The 15,165-nt window shown below is 43.3% G+C and overlaps 1 protein-coding gene across 8 annotated transcripts in view; it reads right to left on the reverse strand.

Moving 5' to 3' along the window:
- The window catches only part of WDR20 (WD repeat domain 20), a 129,901-nt gene extending 114,845 nt beyond the window's left edge, over positions 1–15,056 (reverse strand). For 7 of the 8 annotated variants that reach the window (XR_007519072.1, XR_007519071.1, XM_049899650.1 and 4 more), the window contains exon 1: positions 14,784–15,056. Coding sequence is in view for 6 of the 8 variants with exons in the window: in XM_049899650.1 (XP_049755607.1) it covers positions 14,784–15,032 (249 nt within the window). In the remaining 2 variants the exon portion in view is untranslated. The remainder of the gene's footprint in view (positions 1–14,783) is intronic. The other variant, XM_049899648.1, reaches the window with a different exon arrangement.
- Between the last annotated feature and the right edge of the window lie 109 nt (positions 15,057–15,165).

Here is a 15,165-nt window from a genome sequence, read left to right on the forward strand (position 1 = left end):
GGAAGCATGTCTATTACATCTGGATCTCCAAAACCTAAGCCAATGTAAGACCCTCAACGTAGTTTGCATCTCTTAGTTGCCTACCCAGGATCCATCTATAAATCTATTCTCTTCTGGTATCTATTCTCACCCCAGCTCTACAGCAAATGAAGATATGGGATAATGCCGCTCCCTTGCAAAACGTGTGAACCAGTGAATCAGTCAACCAGTGCGTATCCCCTTGGCCCTAAGAATGAGCAGGTATTCCAATCTGAAACAACTGAGTCAAAAGAGGAGGTTTGCTGGCGGGGCTTCTGTGAAACAGGCTTCCTTATTCTGAAAAAGTAACTAGAAGAGCACTCAGTTTCATTCTGGGTACTGGCTCTCACTCTGGTCCATGCAGTACAGAGATGTGAAACCTAGAAGTTCTACTATCGTTTTGCCACCCAAGACAGGATGACACACAGCGGAAGGCAGAACCAAGTCAATTTCAGCAAATCAGAGCTGGAGCCCCAATCAAACCATGCCTGAAGCCCATTTTACCGCTAGAATTTTCAGCTGTAGAAGGCAATAAATCCCCTTTAAAGTTTAAGCTTAAGTTGGGTTTCCTGTTACCTGCAAAACAAAACATCCCTAACATCATAATATACTAGGATACGCTAAACCCTAAAAACCAGTAACGAACCACAGTCCACCAACACCTTTTACAGCACATTCCAATGTTCACCTCTTACTTCCCAAACAGTTCTGCTAAATCTAACTTCCGAATATTAAAACGTTTATCTTTTCCCTCATTTAAATCTTGGAGAAATGGCAACTGGTTAGTATTTAAATAATAAAGATGTGGCTCAAAATCCAGAAGTTATAAGAAAAATTGTGAGTTTAACTCCAAAAATGTGGAAATTCTTTATGGCAAAAACAAAAACTAACATATGTATATATCGTAAGCAAAATCAGAAGACAAATGACAAACTGGGAAGAAAAAAATCTACAACTCATATGTATCACAAAGGGCTAATCTCCCTAATATGTAAGAACCAAACCTGCTGCTGTCGAGTCAATTCCGACTCATAGCAACCCTACAGGACAGGTAGAACTGCCCATAGAGTTTCCAAAGAGCGCCTGGCGGATTCGAACTGCTGACCTCTTGGTTAACAGCCACAGCACTTAACCACTATGCCACCAGGGTTTCCAATACATAAAAGGCTCCTAGAAATTAAGACACCAAAAACCCGATAGAAACATGGGCGAGGGATATAAAACAGACAATTCACAGATAAGAAATACACTTGGCTCTTACATATACAGAAAGATGCTCAACCTCACTCATCACAAGAAAAAAACGAACAAAAATTACACTCATTTCTCACCCATCAGATGAAATGCCAAGTCGGGCGGCACCTTCTGTTGGTGAGGGTGTGGTGGAACAGGCGCTCTCAGCTACGTGGGAGAACAAACCAGCACAACTCCTGTGGAGGCCAATGCAGCAACGCTGTCAGGTGCTGCCGAGTCGGTTCTGACTCATGGTGACCCTCGCAAAACAGAACGAAGCACCACCTAGGCCTGCACCATCCTCACAATTGTTGCTATGTCTGAGCCCAACCCAAGGGGCTCATCTTCCGGCACTATATCATACAATGGTTTTCACTGGTCAGTTGTTTTTAGAAACAGTCACGCCCTTCTTCCTAGTCTGTCTTAGTCTGAAAGCTCCACTGAAACCTGCCTACCATGGGTGACCCTGATGGTCTCTGAAATATTGATGGCATAGCGTCCAGCATCACAGCAACAGGCAAGTCACCACAGTATGTCAAACTGACAGACAAGTGGCAGAATGTGGCAATAGCTATCCAAAAAACAAGGCATTTACCCTTCGGCCCAGCAGTATCTCCTCTGGAAACTTATCCTACAGATAAGCCTGCTTCCATCTAAAGTAATAATGCAAGGTTACTCACTGCAGCATTACGTGTGACGATAAAATATATATATACAACCAAGAGTCACCTAAAGAGATCCTGGTACATTCACAACACGGAGTACATGGAGTGCAAAGCAGTTACGAGAAGGAGTAAAGAGGCACTCTATTTGCTAATATGGAAAGATCTCCAATACATTTTACTAAGCAGGAAAAAAAGATACAAAACCCCATATACACTACGCTCCCTCAATTCCTTCAAGTCTCTGCTCCAATGTCATCCTGTGCTTACAACGATGGAAGGATGAGCCAAAAATGAATAAAATGACACACATGGTGTCGCGTGTGTCGGAATCCACTCGACGGCAACTGGTTTTTGGTCACAGGGAGAGGAAGAGAGCTGAGCAGGGCGGGGGGCCGAAATGGAAGCCAGACCTCTCTAAATATAGCCTTGTTTCATAGCTCTGATGGTAGAGCCCCATAAATGTTTCACATAATTAAAACACACAGTTAAATTTAAAAAACAAGCCCTCCTGTTCTAAAACTGGATTGTGGTGACAGTTGCACAATCCGGTAAATTTACTAAAAATCATTGAGTTGTACGTGTGAAGCAGATGGCAGGAAGGTACAGTCATTTCCCTCGGTAAAGTTTGAAGAGGCAGGAAAGCAGAACTGGAGAAGGCTCTCTCATACCTTAGTGTGCCTACGTCACCTGGGGTCCGCGCAGAAAGCAGTTTTGACCCAGTAAGTCTGGGTGGGGCCGATGTCCTGCACTTCGAGCCCACTCCCAGGTAAAGGTCCTGATGACGCTGGTCTGTGGACCACACTTTGAGGGTCTCCACAACTCAGACCCACCTAGAAGAGCTCTGCTCTAAAATCTAGCTGAGAAGTGCCAGAAAGAGGGTTCGTCCTTGCCCTTTTTAAGGAGAAATAACATGTTTGTATGCCGATGGAATGATCTAGTATGGAGAGAAAAGCTGACGGTATAGGAGACGGGGAGAACACTGATTAGGCAACATGAGATGGGATTTGGCGGGCACGTGGAGGAGGCGGCCTCACACAGAAGCACAGCGAGTACATCCTTAAGAAAGGGGGAAGGAAGGCAGAGTACGCTAGCACACGCTGGGAGCTGGGTAGATGTAAGAACAGGAATTTGTAGTTCTCTTCTGATTGCTTTAAGTTGCTTGGCGAAATAAAAAGTAAGGTTATCAGCTAAGAATAAGGACTGGAAAGGAGATGTTGAAAGTTTGAGGGGAAAGGTGTAAAACTGTCACTGGGAGTGGAGGTGAGTGAGCGCCACGTGACCTCTGCAGGTTCATGGCCATGGGTGTAACAGAAGGCCCGTCAGCACGGTTGTGCCATTCCCCAACTATAGGAGGCTGTAGAGGTACAGACATGCAGTGGGCAGAGGGTGTGTGCCGGAGCGGTTAGATGTTTAACCACAGAATTCAAGCTGAGTAAGGAAGAAAAAGAAGGCATCGAGAACATTAGGGACAGGGAAAAGATGGTAAGATCAGTGAGGTGGAAGTTCCAGTGGGTTCAAAGATGAAGCCAGGGTACGAGAGTGTGAGCTAGAAAGATCAGAAGGGATGGTCAGAACACACGATGTGTAAAGTGGAGATAATGGCAGGGTTGCACTCATTGGTAACGACAAGATCTAAGGTGTGGCTATGGGTAAGGGGCTGCTGAGTCAGGGTGGAGAAAGCTTAAAAATCTGAGACACCAGCATACTGGAGATGTCAGCTACTTGTACAGTGATATGACCGAGTAAGACAGGAGTAACACTGGAGAGTAAGGGTGAGGCAGGAGCTAAAATGACTGAGAAACGCAGGGAAGTGTAGGGATACAACCTTATGACACGAGTCCTTAAGGTGGATAATACACTAATCTGCGTGGCTTGGGAGGTACATTACCTCAGAAGTAGTACCAAAGGAAAGAAAGTATATTAAAGAAATCTTTTTAATCATACTAAGAGTTCTAAAAGAGGCTAGGATATAGCCAACGTTTAAAGGATCGCCACAAGGGAAGAGAATCCTATCTTCCCAAGCCATGCACAAGCTTCAGCCCCCACAGTGCAGCTCATCACTCTGAGGAGGAGCCATCAAATGCCACATCCTTAGGCCTTAGGCTTCTAGTTCTCTTGGTCTAGAATCCCTTCCCCCCTCAGTCACCCACCCATTCGAATTCAGTTCAAATGTCACCTTGTTAAAGCCTCTCAGTGTTCCCATCACAACTGAGACAAATACTACGTTGTAATCACCTACTCTCTGAACCAAATGGAACACACTCTACCCTGTGAAGCAGCTCCTGGATTCCCCCCTCTAGTTAAGGCAGGAGGGGAAAAGAATGATCAGGAAGAAAAAGCAGCACATGGCACGGGCAACTCAGAATTCTAGATAATTAACTGAGTGAAAACCCACTGCAGGTACCAGAGACCTCTTCACAGAGCTAACTAAAAAGTTTCACTTAACATGACATGAGAAACCGGTCGCCCATCCTGCCAGTCAACCACACAGAAGATACTAAGTAAACCAAGGCTCATCATCCAAATCAGGGCGCTTAAACTTCTGCGCTGCGGACTCCTTCTCACAAGAACGTCTTCAGACACATATGATTACAAAAGAAACCAATTTTATTGAAATAAAGTTACACTATACAAATTTTCCCCCCTCAGGATTTAAAGAAGTTTCTTTACTACACATTCAGTAACAAGATCTAGTGGCAGATCCACTAAGTACTGTAATCTGAAAGTAGCACTGTGTGTAAATGATATCTGAATTAGCTTCAACAACCATGTGGTATGAAAACGTCTGTGATTTTCACTGGTGATAAAGTCACAGGTTCTGTTACTACTGTGATTTGTTGCCTGTATCATAATTGAAAGGACATGATGAATTTCAGTTCAAGGTTAGTAAAAATAAAAGTGTATTTCTCCCACCCGGTTGAGAAGCCCTATGAAGTGAACAACGTCTAAAATCGCAGTTGCCATCGACACAGCTCCTACAGAGGTTGGGCAAGGCTGAGATCCCTGCGCCTGCTCTCCTTTCTCCCCAGAGTCTCTTCTCCCATTTCAAATCACCACGTTGCTCTCCTGGTAACCTCCATGTATGTAACCTCCCTCTGGTCTCTAAGGTGTGCTCGGCTTTCCTCATCCCCACCCAGCTCCTCACCTCCCCCTAGAAGGGCTCCAAGAGCAAGTCACAAGAAGTGAGAGATACTGGAATGATCTGAGCCCATTCCAGCCTTTGGTATCTCCTTAAACCCACTGCCATCCAGTCGATTCCCATTCATAGCAGCCCTACAGGACAAGAGTAGAACTGTCCCATGGAGTTTCCACGGCTGTAATCTTTACAGAAGCAGGCTGCCACATCTGGTGGGTTTGAACAGCTGATCTTTTGATTAGCAGCCGAGCGCTTGACTACCACGCCACCAAGGCTCCTTTGGTGTCTCCTTGCCCTAATTATAAAAAAAAAAAATCTTACATTTGTATGGTACCTCAGTAGCGCAGCTGTTAAATGCTTGGTTGCTAACCAAGAGTCAGCAGTCTGAATCCACCAGGTGCTCCCTGGAAACCCTACAGGCAGTTCTATTCTGTCCTATAGAGTCACTATGAGTCGGAATCGACTTGATGGCAACAAGTTTTTTTTGCCATTTTTTTAAAAGAGCTTTTACGTAATTATCTCACTTAATCCTAAAAAACAGTTAAGTAGTCAGGACAGATAGTCTCTCATAGCTATTTACAAAAAGCAAAACTAAGGCTCTGAGGGGTTAAGCAACTTGCTCAAGGTCCTACAAAGGGCAACATACGCCTCCATGTAGCAAATGCAACTGCTAAAAAAAGTCCAAACATGAGCCAGTCAATTCTGAGAGCTACTGGGGTGGCTGCTTCAAGTTAAAACAGAATACTGGACAAAGAGTCACAAGTCCTGGGTACTAAATTCCAGTCCTACCAATTATTATCACTGGTCTCTCAAGCCCACTTTGATGAAGTAGGAACAGTAACGATAACGAGTGTCTGGCCTTAGCCCCAAAAAGCTCAAATGAGAAGCTCCATGTAAATGTTTCATAAACCGTGAAGTTCTCATTCTCGCTGATAATAAAGAACGCTACAGAAACAGAAAGGCAGCACAGGATGCGTTCACCCAACAAGTGAATATTTCACCGCCTACGATGTGCCGAGCACCGTTCTAAGTGCTGAGCTGGGACTCCACTGAGACAGCAGACAGGAAGGCCTTACTCTCAGGAAGCTTATGTTCAACAAGGAGTGTGGGAGAGACTGGCTGTAAACGCATGAGTAAAGATGAAAAATGCAGTGATGACTATTTCACAGAGGATTTTTTATTGAGAATGACTGATAGCTCCTTTGAATTGACGGTCAAGAGAAGCCTCTTGGAGGGCATGTCATTTAAGTTCCGATCTAAAACCAAACGTTAAAATAAAGGAGGTAAGCATCGCTGGCAGAGGAAACAGCTAGTATAAAGGGGTTGCTCAGTCGGCATTGACTCAACGGCAGTGGGTTTGGCCTTTTTTTTTTTTTTTTTGGGAAGAAGGGCATAAGAGCCCTGGTGTCACAGCGGTTAAGCACTCGGCTACCAACAGGTCAGTGGTTCGAACCTACCAGCCATTCTGCAGGAAACAAATGTGGCGGTCTGCTTCCATAAAGATCACAGGCTTGGAAACCCTATGCGGCAGTTCTGCTCTGTCTTAAAGTGTTGCTGTAAGTTGAAACTGACTCCACAGCACACAACAACAACAAGGAGAGCATGGAATACCTGTGTGGTGCAAATGGTTAACGCATTCAGCTGCTGACCAACAGGCTGGCAGTTCCACCCAGAGGCACTACGGAAGAAAGGCCTGGTGATCTACTTTCAATTCGGCCATGGAAAACCCTATGGAGCACACTTCTACTCTGACACACGTGGGATCACCATGAGCTGGGATCAACTTGATGGCAACTAGTTTTTTTTAAGGAGGGCACAGAATGAACTACTAAGTTCCGGTCTAATACAGACCAGAGCTCCCATTGAGACTCCTAGTCCTGTGCAGACTAATTTACTGGTTAAGTGCTCTAGCTCTAAGGTCAAACAGACCTGGATTCAAACCCCAGGACAACTGCATGCTAGTTTTATGACCTTATGCAAATAATTCAATCTCTATAAACCTCAGTTTTCTCACCTATAAAATGGGGATATTAGCAGTATTCATTTTCACGGATTAAATTACATCATGCATGAAAACACTTAGCACGATGCCCAGTTAGTAAACACTGGCCATTATTATGACATGGTCTATTATACCTTGCTATCTCCCTCTTCAATTCTACCAGGGATGTGCAGCTCATTTCCCTACATCTAAGAGAAAGCACTGGAGTACCTGAGTAATGTCTTTTCTATGAAATATTTCCTAACTACTGTCCGGCCTGCCATCTCCTATTCTCTGGAATGACATCAGGATGGCAGGCCTCGGTGCTTGCACTTCACTGCTGACACAAACCCTGCATAGAAGGCCCAGCTGGTGGCCTTGGAGTCACACCCGGCTATGCCATATTCCCTGAGTACCTGTTAGCATATCCCAAGCTCTCTGTCAAATGAAAATGTCCCCCCAAAAGATTGTTTTGAGGAGAAAATGAAAAGGCCTTGTAAACTGTTGAGAGCTATGCATTTACCTTTTCACAATCGTACACAGCACCTAACAGGCAGCACTCAATTGTGACTGGTTTTTATGAGCTGTCCTACCGTTGTTGATTTACTTGCCCACCTCACCTCTAGATTGTAAGCATGTTAGGCCAGGAACTATGTCTTCTTTGTCTTTGGGTCCACAGGCCCGATAAATGTTAGCTGAATAAATAAGCCATTTATTATTCCACTGGACTGTGAACTCCTGGATGGCAGACACTCTGTCTCAACAACGATTTAGCACAGGCACTCAATAAATCTTCACAGAGTAAAGGAGTGTGTGAGTTTCTTGTCTCCTTGGTTAGATGATAACCTTCTCAAGGTCAAGGTCTATGTGTCATACTTCTTTGATTTCTCAAAGTCTTATATACTGTTTTTCACACAAGAACCACTCAAGTAGTTACTGAATGAAACTTGAGGACAACACAGTGCCTCTGAAGCAGAGATCAACCAACGTCTTAAGCAAAGAGAATGATCACCTCTGCCAGTTTCTCTGTGGCAGGGGAGAAAGAAAAAAGCGTAGTAGAACAGTGATCTAGTTGTGAACCAACAAAAGGAAAAACAGCTTCCGGTCATGGGGATAAGCCACAATGTGGTTAATTGAGAAAATGTTACAATATTCCCTCCTCTTGAATGATTCTCAAGTTTTTTAATATAAACACCTCATCAATTCCTTCCTAATGAATTGTTCTTGTTTTTTCCTTCTAAAAATCTACAGTTCCAAGCACATTTTCCTACTGCTACAAAACAAGGTGAAGGGTAGCAGAGACTCTTCTGGCATGTTTTTAGTACCGTGCACCCTCCTTTAAGAAAATCCATATCTACAAAATAGAACTGACAATGTATATTGCAAAATATTACTCAATTTTACCAATCACCAATTTTGGCAGAGAAGGTAAGAGCAACTGCCAAATGAAGATCAGAAATGAAGATAAAGCATTACCAAAATTAGAAATACAAAGCAACAAGTCTTAAAATTTACAAAAATATGATCTGTACCCAACATTTTAGGGCAAATCAACTATCTGAAACCCAACCCAGTATTCTTCTCCTGCTGGGCAGAGAAATACTTCTCCACTTCACCTTCACTCCTTACTTCCTCTTGATACTGGTATTGAGGAGTCAATGGTGGGTGCAAACGGTTACGGTGCTCAGCTGCTAACCAAGAGACTGCCAGTTTGAGGCCACCCAGAGGCGCTTCAGAAGACCTGATTATCTACTTTGAAAAAATCAGCCATTGGAAACACGACGGAGCACAGTTCTACTCCAAAACAAAAGAGGTTGCCATGAGTCAGAATCCACTCAACTTTTTTTTTTTTTTCTCACTTGTATTGCCTATGCCACTAACAAAGTACACGCTTTCTACTTTATATATGAGTCCTCAGTACAAGAATACAAACTTTTCGGGCAAAGGTAGTATGTCCTACTTCACCTTCATATTATCCACGAAGAAATCTCAGTGTGGCACAAATGGTTAAGCACCGGACTACTAGCTGAAAGCTTGATGGTTCAAACCCACCCAGAGGCACCTCAGAAGGAAGGCCTGGCTATCTGCTTCCAAAAGGACACAGCCTTGAAAACACTACAGAGCAGTTCAACTCTGCATACATGGGATTGCCATGAGTGAGAATGCACTCGACAGCAACTAACAACAACATCCTCCACAAGACAGCAGTACCTTGTATGTAACACGTCGTCAACACACACTTGATGAACGAGGGCTATTTTTCAAAAAACAAGACATACCTTGTACTCTTATAAAAAGTATATGCCAAATGTTCAGAAAATAAGGTAACTTGTCACTGATATCCTTAGACAATTCTAAATGTCTTGAAAATTAAAACTGGGAATGCCCACCCAATTAAAGCTATTTCTATTTTTAATGCTTTCTACTGGATAACCAAATAGGATCACATTTAATATTTTTGCACAAACTAGCCTCACTGAAATATAAATAAAATTATTTCCTAAGACATCAAATATCAGACTATAAAAACCACCACATTTCTTTTTAAAATAAGGTTCTTTAGGCATATAGCCAAACCAGTCAGTGACAAAATCCTAACTATGTTTTGATTCTTGCCCAAGTTTTCTACTAAAACATAATAAATACCACTTAAGTCACTAGATTAACTCAACGATAATAAATAGAGTTGACAAGTTTCTGGAGGGCAGGGACCTTGTCTACTCCCAGCATCTACAACAGTGCCTTGTACTTGGCAGGCCCACTCCGTAAAATACTTGCTGAAAGAATGACATTCATGACTACCTCACGGATTTCAAAGGTGTGTTACTGATATACTCTGGGAGCCTCTGGCCATTGCTCAAAATCTCATCACCACCCTCTTCTTCAAGGTCAAGAAAACCAAGGTGCCATATGAAACTGTCTCAAGCCTGCTTTAAGTGATCAAGTAAAACATTTTCCCCTCAGTAGAAAAGATTCTATAGTCAACAAAATCTTATCAATATTTCAGAAGTCCATAAGTAAGTAGCCCTTAATGGAAAAGAAATACAGGTTTCCACTCATTCAGCATTCCCATATGTCCCCTACTAAATTAAGTACAAAATTTCTCAAAGTAAATCTGATAGACTTGTAAGCCTCTTTCTAAATTATAAACGGGAAGAAGGGAGATGTGAGCATTACAAATGGAGAGGAGGATGTGAACATGACCTTCTCCAGAGCAGTCCAATATTTAATGCCTTTAAAAGGTTTCTATCTAGTTCACCCTCCCATGCAAACCAGAAATTCCTTCAGTGTCACCAACAGGTAATCCTGTGGTTTTTGAAAAAGAGAATACTTCAAGTAATGGAATGCTCATTCCTTCCCAAGTCAACCCATTACCATCCCGGTAAAACTCTGCTCTAAAAATATTCTAGCTGTCCTCAATGGACTCTTTTGGCCCCAGTTTCATCCCAGGATGGTGAGTACAAAGCTTTTTCTAGTATAAAGACCTGGAATCACAATGTTTTCAACTTGCTTTCACAACACATCCTACCCCTCTCAGTTACCATTTAAGAAGCAGGCAACGAATCCAAGACATGAAGACATCTCCTGAGTAGAAAAATAAATTTACTTTCATAAAAATATTATTTAGCAGAGAATTATACAACCTTAAGATTTGAAAAGGCCTTAGAAGCCATCTAATTCTACAATTGCTTCAACAGCATCTCTGGGCCATACATTTGTGGCCTGGAATCTTAGAATGGGGGAAAAACGTAAGCTTCCTGGGCTTGAATACAAGTAATTCTGAGTAACGTTTTTAAAAGTTGTTTGTCAGTACATGACAGAATTAGATCAAAAGTAATCCTATTACTTTCCATTACTTCACTGTCTCTTGCTACACGATTTCCCAATTGAAAGAAAGCTAAATTTGTCACCTAGTAACAACAGTTTGAAATATCTTTAAAAAGATGTGAGTTACTAAAAATACCCAAGTTACTTTGAAGCCCAAAATTGAACTGCTTCTGAAGATCTCTTTAAAGTATGACACAAGTGGACATGGACAGGCCCTTAACTCCATCTCTCAACAAATACACTGTAAGGGCCAACTCTATGCTGGACACTGCTGTGCACTGGGGACGCAGCAAGAGCAGGAAACACGTGGTCCCTATTCGGAGGGAGCTTTGTTTATAGAGGAGATAATCAGATAGTCGCACAGAGAATTACAAATTAAGAAAAATGCTAGGAAAGTGAAGTGGGGATGCTTCAAGAACATGTAATAGGGGAAAACTGATCTAGCCAGAGAATTCAAAGAAGGATTTGCTGAGGAAGTGATGTTTACACTGAGATCTGAATGAAGGCCATTCACATTTATGTAAAAACAGGTCTCCATAATATGAGTTGGTCAAATAAGCCCAGCTATCTCCGGCATCTTTATCTTAAAACAATCTCTTTCCAGGTGAGAAAAAGGGAAAGCAAAGTATGCTACGAAGATGTCTGAAAGTTAATAAAGTGAAAGTTCTTTGTGGAAAGGGGCAGGCAAGGTTTTATGCATCTTTGAATATCCCACATCGTTTTGCCTAGTATAACTCCTATTAGTCACGCAAATCTTTACTGAAATGATTAGTGTTGGAATTAAACCAACGTCCATGCTATCTTTATTTAAGCAAAATAAATTCACAAACTACATCTCCTCATACAAGAAATCCCATTCCGAACTTCCTGGCTTGTGAAAAGATGCTTTCATCTACCTTACAGGATTGCTATAAGGATTAAATGTGACACTATATAGCAAAATGCTGGGGTAAACTTTAAAATGCCTGCAATGTATGATATCCATCCTTGTGATCAAAAGGTGTAACCATGCTCTTCTCACTAAGACAGTTCTTTAGAGTCAGCTGGGCTTCATTTTCCTTGCCGTGAGAAACAACTGTAACACAGTTTGACATCACCTCTCTAGTCTTGGTTTTCTCTTAGGAGGTGGAGCTACAAAAGCACTAAGGTCCCTTCCAGCTCTAGAAACTGATGTGCAAATGTTTAAAACAGGCCAACATTACACCCCTCTGCTTAGATTTTAGACTACTTTCTCATCACTCCATTCTCCCAGCAGAGCTTTCTTTCTCTCAGGAATGGCAGCACACAGTTCATGATTTAAAAAAAATTTTTAAAGACCTACTTTCCACTTATTTTACATGAAGATTTAAGTTGAATTTATTCATCCAATTAGAACTTCTGAATGACCTGAATAATTATTGTAAAACTTTATGTTCCTAAAAGAAAAAAATGGAAGACAAAAGTCAAAATAACTAACTTTCCAAACAGATTTATAACTCCTAAAGCCAAAAATAAATCTTGGTATTCTGATTAAGAATAAATTATTTGCTGTATTTCAAAATCGGAAAATAAAGAGACACGAAAACAATCACTTCTATTCAGAAATAACAAATAAATGCTAACTCATTCATGAAAAACAAAAAAATTACAATGTCTAGATTTGAAATGTCTGCCATCTAATACAAATGTCTCTCCAAAGTTATCACCACATCAAAAACAAAAATCTACCAAAAAAGTTAAAGTGTTCAAATAAATTATGCAGGTAAAGGCAATTTACATGCTTAAGATTTGTCTTGTTTAAAATAATTTTTTGGTGCAGTTTTGAAAAGCTCTTTTAGCGGATAAAGTGTCCACTGAAAGAGAGCACTATTGTATGGATGGAGCTCTGGTGGCACAATGGTTAAGAGCTTAGGCTGCTAGCCAAAAGGACGGCAGTTTGAATCCACCAGCCACTCCTTGGAAACCTTGTGGGGCAGTTCTACTCTGTCCTATAGGGTCGCTATGAGTCAGAACTATGAGTTGGACTATGAGATGGAACCATGAGTTAGCATCATCTGGACAGCAATGGGGTTGTTTGGTTTTGTTTTGTTTTTGTATGGATGCTTCCAGGCAAGAGCCCAGCTTTTATGATGCAAGCCAGGGCCAAAAGGGTTTGCCATTAGAATGCTTCAGAAATAATCTTTCAAAGAAAACTTTAAAAAAAAGTGTCTCCATTAGTAATTGCTACTGTCAGTGAATTTAGTTTTTTTTAGCATTTTGTATTTTTATATAAATTTCAGTAACTTAAAATGCTGACCTTATTTCCAGGGAAAAAGCTGATCCTTCCAGTCCTAGTATCAATATCAAGACAGCAGCTTCCTGTTTGACAGTTACTCTTTATGCTTAGTTTAACTATGTTCTGCATCTACCTAGTGCTTCAGGATCTTAAAAGTTCATTACAGTTAATATATTATTAATTAAAACATATGCATTGCAATATTCTCTTTTTATAGAAGTGCAATTAGAAGCTGAATAACTTGTCCAAGGTCACCCAACAAGTAAATCAGTGACATAGTTGGGACTAGGAGTAAAAAGTTTCAGCTCCTGGACTACTATTTCACACTGTCCCAATTCCGAAGGTGGGGGGGGGGGAGTCAAGGGATTTGCTTTCAGTAACTTCTAACAGCATATCCCAAACACAGAAGTACACTTATTATCACAAAGGCTAAAAAAAAAAAAAAGCTTCACCTTGAACGAATGAGACAACTTGCTACAATTCGATAGCATTGTCACTTTCCTAGTTCTTATTCCCAAGCAAAAACACTGTACTGGACCTGGATATATCAAGTCCTAGGGAATGTTCACTCTTCAGGATGCACAGTTTATCTTCACACTGACCGAACATTTGTAAATTAATTTTTACCACCTTTTCCCATGTTAGGACGCTGAGGGTGCATTAATTTCCTCTCTCTTCCCAGAAACAAATCAAAAACCACAATCTCAAAGTAAGTCGTCCTCAATGAGAACACAATTATGTAGCCAATGAGAGAAAAGCTCCAATAAGTTGCTGCTTTTACAGGGATATTTTTAAAGGATGATTACATGCTTCACAGAATTACCGCCAGGTCGCCCGCCAAGAAGGATGGCTCTTGTAAAGTAGCTTTTAAAGCATATCCCTCCCTGTTTGGGACAGAGTCTGACTTGTTGGACTAGATTAACTTGGGCACGCTCACACGGAGCCCCTCTGAACCAGCGAAGTTCGTCGAAAACATCATTTCGACCTCCCAACTGTAGTATTCAGTCCTTCCCCTACTGTAAGTGGCAAGACGAGGCCCTTTAACAATCGCTCAGGAGCAGCTCCCCTCGGCGGAGACAGTGACAGCCGTCCTCCCTCGGGTGTTTTTGGACCAGAAGGAGGGGCTCCTAGGAAGTGTCAGTGCGGCAGCAGGTGGAGTAGCCCTTCATGGGCAGCAGGACCCTTCTGACCTAGTCTCGGTCCTCGCTTCCCAGCCCCGGTTCGGCCTTACAGACCTTCCCAAGCCGCCCTGCGCCCCTATTCCCTAATCCAGGGCGACTTCCAGCCCTGCCGGGAGGCGAGGCACTCAGGGCAGACGAGGCGGCCACCCCACCTCTTCCGGGGACTCGCAGGCCCGCTCCCTGGCCATGTCAGAGTCTGACGGACCCAGCCGGAGGAGAGGCAGCCCGCTCCTTCTGGGGTCTCCTAGCCGGAGCCCCGCAGCCCACGGACCCTCTCCACCGCCCCCAACCCTTCGGAAAACCGCGGCCACCACCCTCCCCACTCCCGAACCCCCTTTCCTCAGGAACACCCCAGAGGAGTTACCGGCCCACTCGAAAGTAAGAGCGACGGCCACCCCTATCGGTCACCCCGGCTCCCGCTGTCACCGCCCTGCTCCCGGCCTCTGCCCACGCCGTTGGCGGACCCTGGTGACGCCCGGGTCGGTACCTTGCGGACCCCCTTGTAGATATAGAAGTAGAGCTCCCGGCCCACATTGAAGCAGAGGCGGTCGCCGTTGCCAGACTGGTCGTTGAGGTTTACGAAGGAGACCCGGACAGGGTTGGATCCCTGCGAGTTGAAGGGCACCCGGTTGGGCCGGCTGTACTCCGAATGCGGCAGCAGCTTGTACAGACCTTCCCGGGTGGTGAATTGGGTCTTAATCTCGTTCATCTCCTTCCCTCCTCCCTCCGTCGCCATCTTGGAAAGCAGCGTTCATCCTGCCCTAAGTGCCCGGATCACGCCCACCGCGCAGGCGCCGTCATCGGCTCTCGCGCTTCCCCCCGCCTCTTCCTCTTAGCCCCTCCCACCCGCGAGCCGGCCCCGCGGAGCC

Source organism: Elephas maximus, chromosome 10 (genome assembly GCF_024166365.1).
Source record: "Elephas maximus indicus isolate mEleMax1 chromosome 10, mEleMax1 primary haplotype, whole genome shotgun sequence".
Lineage (NCBI taxonomy): Eukaryota > Metazoa > Chordata > Mammalia > Proboscidea > Elephantidae > Elephas > Elephas maximus.